This window comes from Lipophrys pholis (genome assembly GCF_963383615.2).
Source record: "Lipophrys pholis genome assembly, chromosome: 14".
In the NCBI taxonomy this organism is placed as follows: domain Eukaryota; kingdom Metazoa; phylum Chordata; class Actinopteri; order Blenniiformes; family Blenniidae; genus Lipophrys; species Lipophrys pholis.
In genome coordinates this window covers 26,375,041-26,389,549 of record NC_137633.1, presented here as the reverse complement: position 1 = coordinate 26,389,549, position 14,509 = coordinate 26,375,041, and the positions used below count along the sequence as shown (strand labels likewise).

General features: G+C 46.8%; 1 protein-coding gene across 2 annotated transcripts in view; it reads left to right on the top strand.

Annotated features, from left to right (window-relative positions):
- Positions 1-14,509, top strand: part of LOC308119380 (transmembrane protein 87A-like) — a 17,609-nt gene extending 3,100 nt beyond the window's left edge. The window contains exons 7-21 of one of the 2 annotated variants that reach the window (XM_080479352.1): positions 70-111; positions 3,267-3,387; positions 3,467-3,528; positions 3,834-4,017; positions 5,431-5,530; positions 6,226-6,319; positions 6,772-6,843; positions 7,510-7,618; positions 8,788-8,846; positions 9,358-9,461; positions 9,540-9,616; positions 10,252-10,316; positions 10,402-10,454; positions 11,624-11,654; positions 13,086-14,509. In XM_080479352.1, coding sequence (XP_080335478.1) covers positions 70-111; positions 3,267-3,387; positions 3,467-3,528; positions 3,834-4,017; positions 5,431-5,530; positions 6,226-6,319; positions 6,772-6,843; positions 7,510-7,618; positions 8,788-8,846; positions 9,358-9,461; positions 9,540-9,616; positions 10,252-10,316; positions 10,402-10,454; positions 11,624-11,654; positions 13,086-13,127 — 1,215 coding nt within the window. In that variant the 3' untranslated portion in view covers positions 13,128-14,509. Of the gene's footprint in view, positions 1-69; positions 112-3,266; positions 3,388-3,466; positions 3,529-3,833; positions 4,018-5,430; positions 5,531-6,225; positions 6,320-6,771; positions 6,846-7,509; positions 7,619-8,787; positions 8,847-9,357; positions 9,462-9,539; positions 9,617-10,251; positions 10,317-10,401; positions 10,455-11,623; positions 11,655-13,085 lie in introns of both variants that reach the window. The other variant, XM_080479351.1, reaches the window with a different exon arrangement.

The following is a 14,509-nucleotide window of genomic DNA, read 5'->3' as shown; positions in this document are numbered from 1 at the left end:
GTCGCAGTACCAGAGTCCTGATCAATAAGCAGCACCGATCACTTCATCAGCTTCTCCTTCTCTTCTCAGAGTGACTCGTCCAATCAGAGCCTCCCCTGGTCCGACAAACCGGTGAGACGTTCTTCACTTTCAATCCTCAAGACTGACTGGTTCAACCTGCCGACCAGAACCCGCCGACCCGACCAGAACCTTCTGACTCCGACCAGAACCTGCCAACCCAGCCAGGACCTTCATGAGCCGATCAGAACCTGCTGACCCAACCAGAACCTTCTGACCTGACCAGAACCTGCCAACCCGGCCAGGACCGTCCTGACCCGATCAGAACCTGCTGACCCGACCAGAACCTTCTGACCTGACCAGAACCTGCCGACCCGTCCAGAACCTTCCTGACCCGACCCGACCTGAACCTTCTTACCCCAACGGGGACTTGCTGACCCGACCAGAACCTCCTGACCTGACCAGAACCCTGCAACAACTGAAATACATTAGACACTTGGAATTAAAAATAAAATGGTTAATTGTAGTAATAATTCCTTCTCCATTATAAAAGTTTTGAACTATGTATTACTGTAGCTTATGAACTTGTGAGAACGTGTCCATTGCTTAATTATCAAACTACATCAGAACAGTTGAGCAGTGAGTCTTCAGGTCTGTGCTCCATATTGTCCAACACAACTTTTAGCCTCTTTTAAGGCAAACAGAGTAACCAGGTATATTGTCCGAGTGATGTAAAGTAAATGACTGGTGCCAAGGCGTAAAAGGTTCTCGTTTGAAATAAACGGCTTACCGATGTGGAATGTTAATGTCGCCCCCTCTTATAAAGAGGCTCGGTTACCTGGGCTCATATTGGCCGTGGGTGAATTAGCACGGAAGCTAATTAGGCCTCGGGGTTTGTTGATGTTTGGCCATGAAGATCGAGGCCTCCTTCGGAGATGAGAACCTCCTCCTCGCTCCGTTCTCCAGGGTAATTTGCAATCGGGCCGGGAAAAGAAGTGCGGGCCGAAGGTTGTGGTTGTAGAGATTAGCCATCACTGTCCGGTATGCAGCCTGTTCACACTTCCGGTGTGCAGTCCTCGAAAATCTGGATTGGTGATCCCCGGTACTGGAGCTTATCTCGGCTCCCACGGGCCTCTCGGATGATCAGCTCCTTGGTCTGGTAGCGATGGAGACCGACTATTACCGGTCTCGGTCAGGAGCCTGGTGGTGGTTTGGCGGCGAGCGTACTGTGGGCCTGGTCCAGTTCAGGAGGAGATTGTAGGATCTGGTCACCAAGTACCTCTGCCAGAACTTCAGCGAAGAAACTTGTGGGTCTGGGGCCTTCGATTGATTCAGGTAGGCCGATTATCCTGATGTTATTTCTGCGGCTGCGTCCCTCCAGGTCGATAGCCTTAGCTGTTAGCTTGGCGTTGCTGGCCTGAAGTGTTACACACCTTTCTTCCAGTGTCTGGTTTCGCTGGTCTTGCAGCTCGACATGGGATTCCAAAGAGTCCACATGTTGACCATGTTCTGTCATCGTTGATTGTGTTTTGTCAAGTCTCATTTCTAAGGCTGCGAGGCTGGCTCTGTGGGCCTCCAGCATGGTGGCTATGCTAGTTAGCGCTGTGTCACTATTAGTCGTAGAGGCGTCGGTTTCTGCCTTTCTTGTCGAATTTGTCGTATTTGACATGTCTCTGTGCTGGTTGAGGTTCAAATGTTAGTTACTGCACTCGCAGCAGATTGGGGTTTTGAGGAAAAAGTGCATTTTCAAAGTTGTGGCTGCAGGAGACTGAGATGACGCTCCCTATCCCGTGTTCACCCAAACCGGAAGTCCAATCCAGCCCCACATTTGAACCAAAAGCCTTTTAGAGCAGTTTGAAATCTGCAAAAACTTGGTGCTGGATTTTAGACTTTCTAACTGAAAGGTCACAAAGATTGAGAATAAATGGGTTCTGTCTGACCCAGTGTTCTCCTCCATGGGTTCTCCACATGGGGGTGCTGTCATCCCTTTTATTTATCCTTTACACAAACGTGTCGGAGCAGACAGGACAACAGAACTATCATCAAGTATGCAGATGACTCTGTTATTGTCAGCCTCCTCAGAGGGTGAACCAGTCACGGCCCAGTCATTAGTGAGTTTGTACAGTGGTGTGAAGAGTCCCACCTTCAACTGAACATATCAAAAACAAAAGATATGGTCATTGATTTTAGAAAGCAACAAGACAGGCACAGAGTCGCTTTAATTAAAGGCCAGAAAATAGAGCAAGGGCAATCATATAAATACCTGGGGACCATTATTGATGATAAACTCAACTTTGAGGAAAATTGCAAGTTGATGTGTAAAAAAGGCCGTCAGCGCCTCCACTGCCTCAGGAAACTTGCGTTTTTTTTATCCGTCTTGTCTGTTTTATGTTTTTGCTTGGTGGCCTGGTTCGGTCAGAACTCTTGAAAAGAGAGAAACTCACTGAACCAAATAGTAAAATGGTCCCGTCGTCTCCTTGGTGAGCCTCAGTCTTTTCCAGCCTCCCTGTTCACTAAACAGGTGCAGAGGAGCTTCAGCAATCATTAGTAGTGACTCCAATCCTCTACCACGCAAATTTAAGCTCCTCCCCCTGGACAGAGGGTCAGCTCTTCCCCACTGGACGGAGGCTTAGCTCAGCGTTGGTCCTGTCAACATCACTGGACTGAATATGACCCAGTGATGTTGCACATAATCATATTTATTCTATTCATCCAGTTTTGGCTCTATTTATTATGGTGAATCTTCATTGAATGTTCTTATCCTGGTTTATGTTAGTGACTGCTTTTTATCTCTGTAAGGTTTTATTGTGTTTTCCCTTTATCTATTCTTGATCTTATCCTCATTATTTATTGGTGAATCGTGGAATATTGAGCTCTTGTCTCTTTAGGTCCACTCGACCAATTATCTGCTTGTCTGCTTCATCGTGTGTCTTTATTTGTTTTGACAACAATCTGTCAAACAAATCTACATGCGGGTACTATAAAGTAACCTTGAACCCTCAGGTCTTGTGTTCCAGGACATCGGCGCCATGACCAGGGGTCAGGGTCGAGGGTCAGTGTTAAGGGTCACTATTGAAAGTCAGGGTTGAGGGTCAGGGTTGAGGGTCAGTATGTAGGTTCAGGGTTGAGTGTCAGGGTTAAGGGTCACTATTGAAAGTCAGGGTTAAGGGTCAGTATTGAGGGTCAGGGTTGATGCTCAAGGTTTAGGGTCGGGGTTAAGGGTCAGGGGTTTAGATGTTTGGTTGTGACCCTCGGGTCTTGTGTTCCAGGACATCGGCGCCGTTGCCAGGGCCTGGGACGACAGTCCGTACCTGTTCATCGTCAAGGTGCAGCCGCTATTTCGAGGAACCGATGAGGACGAGACCGAACAGTTCAACTTCGCTTTCACCAGTGAGGAAGAGTCTCTAGAGAAACAGGAAGTTCCAGGGTCAACGGGTGTTTGATGTCCCTGTTCCTGCTTGTTTTCCAGTGAAGGTGGAGATGAAAGGACCTCAGGACTACTCGTCTCCTGCAGACTGGCCCCTCATGATGGTGAGCTTCCTGTCTGACCTCGGTCACTGTTCCTGCAGATCCTCCCAGGATCCACCTCAGACCATCCATGGTCCACCTCCGACTTGACAGACTGTCCAGGGTCCACCTCCGACTGACAGACCGTCCATGGTCCACCTCCGACTGACTGACCGACCATCCAGGGTCCACCTCAGACCGTTCAGGGTCCACCTCCGACTGACAAACCATCCAGGGTCCACCTCAGACCGTCCAGGGTCCACCTCCGACCTCTGACAGACAGTCCAGGGTGGACCTGTTCCTGAAGGTTCTCCTCTTCCTGTCCTCAGTTCTTCATGGTCATGTGCATCGTGTACGTTCTGTTTGGAGTTCTCTGGCTCTGCTGGTGTGCCTGTTACTGGAGGGATCTGCTGAGGATCCAGTTCTGGATCGGAGCCGTCATCATCCTGGGCATGTTGGAGAAAGCTGTGTTCTACTCCGAGTACCAGAGTATTCGTTACCGCGGCGACTACGGTCAGTATCCATTACCACGGCGACGATGGTCAGAGTATCCGTGACAGCTCTGACTACGGTCAGTATCCATTACCGCAGCAATGACGGTCAGTATCCATTACCATGCCGACTGCGGTCAGAGTATCCATTACCGCTCCGACTACGGTCAGAGTATCCATGACCGCTCTGACTACGGTCAGTATTCGTTACCGCTCTGACTACGGTCAGAGTATCTGTTACTGATCAGACTACGGTCAGAGTATCTGTTACCGCTCTGACTGCGGTCAGTATCCATTACCACGGCGACTACGGTCAGAGTATCCGTTATCGCAGTGACTACGGCCAGTAGCCATTACCGCAGTGACTACGGTCAGAGTATCCATTACCACTCTGACTACGGTCAGTATTCGTTACCGCTCTGACTAAGGTCAGTATCCGTTATCGTGTCGACTCGGGTGAGTATCCGTTATTCTGCCGATTACGGTCAGTATCTGTTACCGCTCCGACTACGGTGAGTATCAGTTACCGCAGCGACTACGGTCAGTATCCGTTACCACTCCGACTATGGTCAGAGTATCCATTACCGCTCTGACTACGGTCAGAGTATCCGTTACCGCTCTGACTACGGTCAGTATCCGTTACCGCTCTGACTACGGTCAGTATTCTTTACCGCTCCGACTACGGTCAGAGTATCTGTTACCGCTCCGACTATGGTCAGTATCCGTTATTGTGGCGACTACGGTCAGTATCCGTTACTGCTCTGACTACGGTCAGAGTATCTGTCACTGCTCTGACTACGGTCAGTATCCGTTACTGCTCTGACTACGGTCAGAGTATCTGTCACTGCTCTGACTACGGTCAGTATCCGTTATCGTGGCGACTCCGGTGAGTATCTGATATCATGCCGACTACAGTCAGAGTATCCGTTACCACGGTGACTACGGTCAGGGTATCCGTTACCGCGGCAACAACGGTCAGGGTATCCGTTACCGCAGCGTCTACGGTCAGTATCTGTTTTCGTGCCGACGACGGTCAGAGTATCCGTTATCGTGGTGACTGGGGTCAGTATCCGTTACCATGGCGACTACGGTCAGCATCGGTTAACACTCTGACTACGGTCAGTATCTGTTACCGTGCCAACTACAGTCAGAGTATCCGTTAATGCAGCGACTACGGTCAGTATCTGTTTTCGTGCCGACGACGGTCAGAGTATCCGTTATCGTGGTGACTGGGGTCAGTATCCGTTACCATGGCGACTACGGTCAGCATCGGTTAACACTCTGACTACGGTCAGTATCTGTTACCGTGCCAACTACAGTCAGAGTATTCGTTACTGCGGCGATTACGGTCAGTATCCGTTACCGCAGCGACTACGGTCAGGCTTTGTGGTTCCATTGTGTGTGTGTGTGTGTGTGTGTGTGTGTGTGTCGACAGTTTTAGGTGCTGTGATATTTGCTGAGCTGCTCTCTGCACTCAAAAGATCTTTGGCTCGAATCCTCGTCCTCATCGTCAGTCTGGGCTACGGCATCGTCAAGTGAGTCCCTATACACAGACATACTGATTGGCTGGTTGGAGCGACACACTTTATCAAAACTGAAACAAGCCAGGGACAGAGAGGACATCATTCCAGCTATGGAGACAATTATTACTGTTGGAAAACCTTTAGAAAGTGAATTTAGCATATTATGACCGCTTTAAGCTTCCACCATTACATTCAAATAAAAAAGATAAACAATCAAAATATTAGAAATCTTAAATATCCTTGAAGAAAAAAAACTTTAAATAAACGTCTCAAACGTTTCACTTCCTGTTTCCTGCCAAACGTTAATTTCTATATTTTGTTTCAGCTTCTACAAACATTGAATTACAATAGAAACATTCATTATATTATTATCTACAGACCCCAGTAATTTAATTATTTATATGTATACAGCATAAACTGAAGTACTTCAAACCATTTATGTTTTATTTATTATAAACTCTGAAAATATTTCATAAAATCAGAAATCCAGAAACTCATTTCTTTGAATCTGCCTGTTTTACTGGAATTACTTGTTAAAACACATGATTTAGAAGATGTGTTTTTGTTTGTATTGACGATACATGATTAAAGGTTGTGCTGATCCAGTTTGGACGGTTTTACAGTAGATTGATCAGATGTTCAGTTCTGGGAGTATCAGCTGGGAGTGTGATGGAACGTTTGATCAGCTGGTGCTCTTCCCTCTGCAGACCTCGGCTGGGCACCACGGTTCACCGGCTGGCGGCCGTCGGGCTCCTCTACCTGCTCTTCTCCTCCGTGGAAGGTGTGCTGAGGGTCACCGGGGTGAGTGTCCTGCCCCTGAGGCTTTCATTCAGTCACCGTCCAGAGAGGAGCAGGTATTGATCAGCTGATCCAGGAGAGAGGCACTGAAGGACAAAGGTCAAACATGGAGAACATCTCCTGAATTCACATGAATCTGATATGACGATGGAGGAAGCTTCTGCAGCAAGACTCAGTCGGAAACCGGCCACATCTCATCCGCTCATCTTCTCAGCCACCACAGTGCCCCAGCAGCATGGAGGTGGCATCATCACCAAGGAACGGCTGCTGGAGACTGTTAACCCTCCACACTAAACCGCTCAACTGTCCTCCAGATTTCTGATCAATAATCAAACTGTCCTCCAGAGTCCTGATCAATAATCAAACTCTCCTCCAGAGTCCTGATCAATAATCAAACTGTCCTCCAGACTCCTGATCAATAATAATCAATAACCCCTGTCCTCTTGTCTCTGCAGGGTTTTTATGGGACGGTTGCTCTTGTAGCAAATCTCAGTCTGTCTCTCATCGACTCCTGTGTCATGTGGTGGATATCCTTTAGTAGTACTTTAAATACTAGTAGTACCTTTAATACTAGTAGTACTTTAAATACTAGTTATACTTTAATACTAGTAGTATTTTAAATACTAGTTATACTTTAAATATGTTATAATTTAAATACCAGTTATAATTTAAGACTAGTTATACTTTGAATACTACTTATACTTTAAACTGACTAGTTCAACTCTGGTCGACTGTGTTTGGAAGCAGATCAATAGTATAATAAGATTAACATTAATAGATCAATAGTTAGATCAATAGTTAGATTGATGGCTAGTTTAATAGCTCAATAGCTGGATTGATAGTTAGATTAATAGATCAATAGTTAGATTGATGTTAGATTAATAGATCAATAGTTAGATTGATGACTAGATTTATAGATCAATAGTTAGATTGATGTTAGATTAATAGATCAATAGTTAGATTGATAGTTAGATTTATAGATCAGTAGTTAGATTAATAGATTAATATGTCAAAAGTTAGATGAATAGATCAATAGTTAGATTACTAGTTAGATCAATAGTCTGAATAATAGATCGATAATTAGATCAATAGTTAGATTAATACATCAAAAGTTAAATTAATAGATCAATAGTAAGATTGATTGATCAATAGTTAGATCAATACTTCCAGACAGTTTCCTGAACTTGGAGAACATCTTCATCAGCTTGTCTCAAACGACTCGACTCTTGAAGCTCCGCAGGAACAGAGTCAAGTTGTCTCTGTACCAACACTTCACCAACACCCTCATCTTCTCTGTACTCGGTGAGTAGTACCTCTAAGTACTCATCAACCTCTGATACTGCATTCATATGGCATCATCAAACTCTGATACTGCATTCATACTGCATTGTCAACCTCTGATTCTGCAGTCATACTGTATCCAAACCTCCAGTACTCTATTCATACTGCTTCACAAACCTTTGGTACTGCATTCATACTGCCTCACAAACCTCTGGTACTGCATTCATACTGTGGCACAAACCTTTGGTACTGCATTCATACTGCCTCACAAACCTCTGGTACTGCATTCATACTGTGTCACAAACCTCTCATACTGCATTAATACTCCATCACAAACCTCTGGTACTTAATCCATCTGGGGTCACGCTGATACTTTATGAATACTTCAATTCACCTCCACAGGGAATACTGCAACACATGCACACACACACACACACATACTCAGTCTTGTTCTACATGAAAGTTTTCTGAAATATTTGCTGTCATCCACAGAGGCAGTTAGTCCCTAGTTCTATTGGACCACAGAGGGAGTTAGTTCCTAGTTCTATTGGACCACAGAGGGAGTTAGTTCCTAGTTCTATTGGACCACAGGGGGAGTTAGTTCCTGGTTCTATTGGACCACAGAGGGAGTTAGTTCCTAGTTCTATTGGACCACAGAGGGAGTTAGTTCCTAGTTCTATTGGACCACAGGGGGAGTTAGTTCCTGGTTCTATTGGACCACAGAGGCAGTTAGTCCCTAGTTCTATTGGACCACAGAGGGAGTTAGTTCCTAGTTCTATTGGACCACAGAGGGAGTTAGTTCCTAGTTCTATTGGACCACAGGGGGAGTTAGTTCCTGGTTCTATTGGACCACAGAGGGAGTTAGTTCCTAGTTCTATTGGACCACAGAGGGAGTTAGTTCCTGGTTCTATTGGACCACAGAGGGAGTTAGTTCCTGGTTCTATTGGACCACAGAGGGAGTTAGTTCCTGGTTCTATTGGACCACAGAGGGAGTTAGTTCCTAGTTCTATTGGACCACAGAGGGAGTTAGTTCCTAGTTCTATTGGACCACAGGGGGAGTTAGTTCCTAGTTCTATTGGACCACAGAGGGAGTTTGTTCCTAGTTCTATTGGACCACAGGGGGAGTTAGTTCCTAGTTCTATTGGACCACAGGGGGAGTTCCTGCAGTGTAACTCACAGTGTTTCCACAGCCTCCATCGTCTTCATCATCTGGACCACCAGAGTCTTCAAGCTGGTGGACTGTCAGAAGGTGAGTGTCTCTCTCTCCCTCTCTCACCCTCTCTGTCTCTCACTCTATCTCACCCTCTCTATCTCTCTGTCTGTCTCTCTCTCTCTGTCTCTCACTCTCTCACCCTCTCCATCTCTCTCTCACCCTCTCTCTCTCACCCTCACCCTCTCTATCTCTCTGTCTCTCACTCTATCTCACCCTCTCTATCTCTCTGTCTGTCTCTCTCTCTCTGTCTCTCACTCTCTCACCCTCTCCATCACTCTCTCACCCTCTCTCTCTCACCCTCACCCTCTCTATCTCTCTGTCTCTCACTCTCTCTCACCCTCTCCATCTCTCTCTCACCCTCTTCCTCTCTCTTGCTCTCTCACTCTCTCTCACCCTCTCTCTCTCTCACCCTCACCCTCTCACTCTCTCTTGCTCTCTGTCTGTCTCTCTCTCTCTCTTTCTGTCTCTCTCTCTCCCTCTCTCTTTCTCTCTCTCTCTCCCTCTCCCTCTCTGTCGTTGTAAAGGTCTCACGCCCTCTCCCCTGCAGGGCTGGCGTGACCTCTGGGTGGACGATGCGTTCTGGCGCCTCCTGTTCTCCACCATCTTGCTGGTCATCATGGTTCTGCTGCGGCCGTCCGCCAACAGCCAGAGGTCGGCGTCAACGGCCACGACGTCCAATCACTGACGAGGGCCGAGGCCTGATTGATGCTTGTTGCTGTTTCCCTTCAGGTTCTCTCATTCTCCTCTCATCGATGAAGACGATGACGAAGAGGAGGCCAAGGAGCCCATGCTGAATGAAGCTTTCGGTGAGACACGCTGGTGGTCATGTGACGCCGCCGCTTGGCGCCATTTTACTGAGAATGGACGGCGAAGTTTAGAAGATCTGATGTTTCTGCTGGTGGTTTGTTAGATATTCTCCACTGGGAGGAAACGCAGTAACACTGCTACGCAGTAATGCAGTAATACAGTAATGCAGTAACGCAGTACCACTGTAACTCTGTAATGCTGTAACACAGTAAAGCTGTATTGCTGCAGTGCAGTAATGCTGTGACCCAGTAACATTGTAACTGAGTACTACAGTAATGCAGTTACACTGTAACCCAGTAATACTGTGTTGCAGTAACAGTAATGCAGTAACGCAGCTTCACCGAGTAACACTCGTCCTACAGTCACACACTCGTTCACTTTGTTCTGACCACGTGTTGTTGATATAAAACCATCGAACATTTTATATGTAGATACACTCGCTCATGTTATCATGAACGTGAAACAATGTTTTTACCTTTAACTGTCTGTCTGTCTGTCTGTCTGTCTGTCTGTCTGTCTGTCTGTCTGTCTGTCTGTCTGTCTGTCTGTCTGTCTGTCTGTCTGTCTGTCTGTCTGTCTGTCTGTCTGTCTGTCTGTCTGTCTGTCTGTCTGTCTGTCTCTCTCTCTCTCACAGAGGGGATGAAGATGCGGGGCTCCAAGCCGGAATCTAACGGCTCTCAGAAGCTGCTGAGTAAAGAGGTAAGTGGACTGTTGCTCTGCTCTCATCCATCCATCATTCATCCTCCTGTCATCACTCTTCTCCACCTGGTTCTTCTGTTTTCAGGATGAAGACCTGAAGTGGGTGGAGGACAACATTCCCACGACGGTTGCTGATGTGTGAGTGTTTTCCAGACAGTCTCAGTGTGTTTCAGTGTGGTTCTTTACGGAGCTTCATAGAGCTTCTGGAGAGCTTCATAAAGCGCCACAGAACTTCAGGAGAGCGTTATAAAGCTTCATAGAGCTTCAGGCCCCCTCCTCTGTCATGATGCGTTCACTGTCTCCTCTGTCATGATGCGTTCACTGTCTCCTCTGTCATGATGCGTTCACTGTCTCCTCCTCTGTCGCGATGCGTTCACTGTCTCCTCCTCTGTCATGATGCATTCACTGTCTCCTCCTCTGTCGCGATGCGTTCACTGTCTCCTCCTCTGTCGTGATGCGTTCACTGTCTCCTCTGTCGCGATGCGTTCCCCGTCTCCTCCTCTGTCACGATGCGTTCACTGTCTCCTCCTCTGTCGCGATGCGTTCCCCGTCTCCTCCTCTGTCACGATGCGTTCACTGTCTCCTCCTCTGTCGTGATGCGTTCACTGTCTCCTCCTCTGTCGCGATGCGTTCCCTGTCTCCTCTGTCGCGATGCGTTCCCCGTCTCCTCCTCTGTAACGATGCGTTCTCCGTCTCCTCCTCTGTAACGATGCGTTCTCCGTCTCCTCCTCTGTCGCGATGTGTTCTATGTCTCCTCTGTCGTGATGCGTTCACTGTCTCCTCCTCTGTCGTGATGCGTTCCCTGTCTCCTCTGTCGTGATGCGTTCACTGTCTCCTGCTCTGTCGTGATGAGTTCACTGTCTCCTCCTCTGTCGCGATGCGTTCACTGTCTCCTCCTCTGTCGCGATGCGTTCACTGTCTCCTCCTCTGTCGTGATGAGTTCACTGTCTCCTCCGCTGTCACGATGCGTTCACTGTCTCCTCCGTCACGATGCGTTCACTGTCTCCTCCTCTGTCGCGATGCGTTCACCGTCTCCTCCTCTGTCGCGATGCGTTCACCGTCTCCTCTGTCGAGATGCGTTCACTGTCTCCTCCTCTGTTGTGATGCGTTCCCTGTCTTCTCTGTTGTGATGCGTTCACTGTCTCCTCCTCTGTCGTGATGCGTTCCCTGTCTCCTCTGTTGTGATGCGTTCACTGTCTCCTCCTCTGTCGTGATGCGTTCCCTGTCTCCTCTGTCGTGATGCGTTCCCTGTCTCCTCTGTCGCGATGCGTTCACTGCCTCCTCTGAAGTGTGTTTCCTCCCCACAGAGCGCTCCCAGTCATGCTGGATGAGGAAGAGGTAAGAACTCGTTCATGATTCTCATGTTTCTGAACTGAAACCTTCAGAAGTGGCAGGAGAAAATCTTGCAGCTCTCCTGGTTTTGGTTTCTACCTGAATGTTTCCTGGTTCTTTACGTCTCGTGTGTTTAAACTGTTTTCCTGGGCCATTTTTGAATCTTTCTACTTTGAATTTTCGCCCTCAGTATTTTATGGTGTCATGATATTTTGTTAATGAGAAGACGTTTTAACCGACCTTCAGTCAGTATTTATTGTCAGTATTGAGTGTTAGTATTTAGTAGGGATGTCCCGATCAGATCGGTAGATATCGGATCGGGGCCGATATTGGTGATTTGTGAGTGATCGGGAATCGGCAAATCCAGCCGATCACCCCCCCGATCTAAAAAAAAAAAAAAAACGCAGTCCGCAACGTCACCTAACAACCAGAACAATCAGGGACTAGAAGCTCGGGTGGAGCTGCAGAAGCTAGAAGCAGGCGGAGCGGGTCCATAGACCTATAAAACTAGAATTATACATAGTGGTTTATGTGCAGAAGTCTACTTGTAAATTTCTATGTGGTCTGTCTTGTTCTGCGTTTTTGTTGTGTTTGGTGAGTCACAGCGCCCCTAAAGGTCTGGCATGTGTACTACATGCCCTGAAGCCTCGAGTTGAGCCGTGTTCATAGTGAGGTGTGGACGGAGGTCTTTTGGGAGAAGGCCAGGGAGGACAAAGATTGTTTTTTTTCGTCGTGTGGATGTACCCTCAGTTTACAACAACTAAAGAAAAAGCCGCAGCGACGCAGCAAACTCGGTGCGGCTTTAAAATAAAGGATTTTAAAATAAGGATCAGTACCCACAGGGGAGCGATATGGTGAAGAAAAGAACCCAGAAGGTTCCGCTAGTTTGAAGGGAGACTGGGATATTCTGAATAAGTTTTAGAGAGAACTGTATTCAGAATACTTTTGTCAAACAGGTTTTACCACTTTGAAGTGGAATTAAGTGTTTATAATTCAGATTGAAATGTAAAAGTTTTGTGACATTCAGGTCAAACCTCTCATACTGCTTTAAGTTAAACTGAAATTTAATAAACAAAGAAGTTACACTGGAGCCTCAGAGCTTTTATGTTTAAGTCATTCTGAGAAGAAGTTTGATTCAGTAAATGAGTTTTACAATAATTTCTAGGTAAACAAAGCTTCTGCCAATAGTGCTTTTAGCTTCAGACATCTTAGTTACTCCAATAATACACTATTGAGTATCTTTACAATAGCAATGTGAGTATCGGATCGGGAAAGTATCGGTATCAGCCGATACTCAATTCTGAAAAATCGGATCCGTATCGGGGGTAAAAAAGCGTGATCGGGACGTCCCGAGTATTTAGTGTTCATAGCTGCTGACAACTTGAATTGTTTGAGCTGTTTCCATAGCAACGCTGTTCATCCTTGATTTGTTTGCAGGAAATCCTGAAAGCCCAGATGGAGCGATCGAAAATGGAGTAGAAGCAAAGATGTTGATGTGAAGAGGAAGCAATACAACTGGGGCAGCAATGAATGCGTTCTGAGTAATCCGATTACCCAAAAAAATGTAACTGTATTGTGGGAAAAGCCAGCGTTTGTCTCGGACACGTGAAGGTCTGGTGTCGCCATCATAAGCTCCATTGTTTCCTGCTCGCTCTGGTTTCTACGTCTTTACTTTAACCTTTCCTCGCCGTGGACTGGGAGGCGGAGGAGTTTTGAACCTGGTTCCTCCGGGTGGAGGTGGAGCTCTACTTTATCTTCAGGTGTGTGTAAATTTGTATATTTGATGCGTGTTTGTGAGCAGCAGGGATGTTTGGAGGGACCGAGGACTCTGGTCCTCCAGAACTCCGATTGACGCTGCAGCTCAAAGAACCTGAAGACACTGAAAAGTGAACTTCTTCCCGTAATTGGATCCGAGGGGTGAACTTCAGTCCACAGTGAGACGGTCCACCTTGTCCCCTGAGCGGCTCTTTGCTCCACCTGGATGAAGATCAACAGAAGAGCAGGAAGTCTCAATCCTACAGTCTTTAAAACGACCTTATTAATTAGAATGTAGAAGCTTTTCTGTGAGACCGAGGTTGTTTGAGCTGCTCCGTCACGACGTTACTGAATAGTGAACCTGAAGCGCCGTTGTTGAAATGTGATGTTTGTTGGTGACACTGTCTCGGGCTGGATGAATGTAGTGAGCGATGGAAACGAGCCTCGATCGTCTGCACACTGAATCTGGTTCAGACCTGAGAGTTTAACTGGAGCGGCGGAGCGAAGCAGCAACAAGCTTCAAGCTGTGACACTTTTCCACAGAACTCGGTGACCTCGGTGCTTTTTATTTGCAGTGTGTACGTCGAAGAAATGAAAGCGTTTCTGTAAATGTCCCACTTAACGTTATTTATCATCTTTATGTGTTCTTGCTTGAGGCCGATTTGAGAAATAAAACGTAACGCTTCACCGCCAAGACGCATCGAAGGGTTAAAATGTTCAGAACTTCACCTGCAGTCGGAGGGACCCGGGACCAGGGAGGCGTTATCATTATTCATGTTCCTGGACGCTGTTGAGCAGTTAGAATGAGCTTTATTCAAACCAACTGAAACACTTTGAGACCTTTTCTTTCTTTCTACATGTTCGAGCCAAGAAAGTCTAAAAGCCTGAGGTTTTGTTTTCCTTCATCACGTTTAAAAGTCGTTCTAAATCTTGTGGGTGCAGAAACACTTGAGTTGAGCTGCATCCTGCTGCAGGTTAAAGCCTCATGTTTTCTCTGTTCAAATCTTTAGGGGATATTTAATATTTAACACCGAGACTCTTTGTATCGTGAAGCTGATGTTTCTTTTTTTGCGTTTGTCTGCAAATAAACTTTCTATTGTACGATG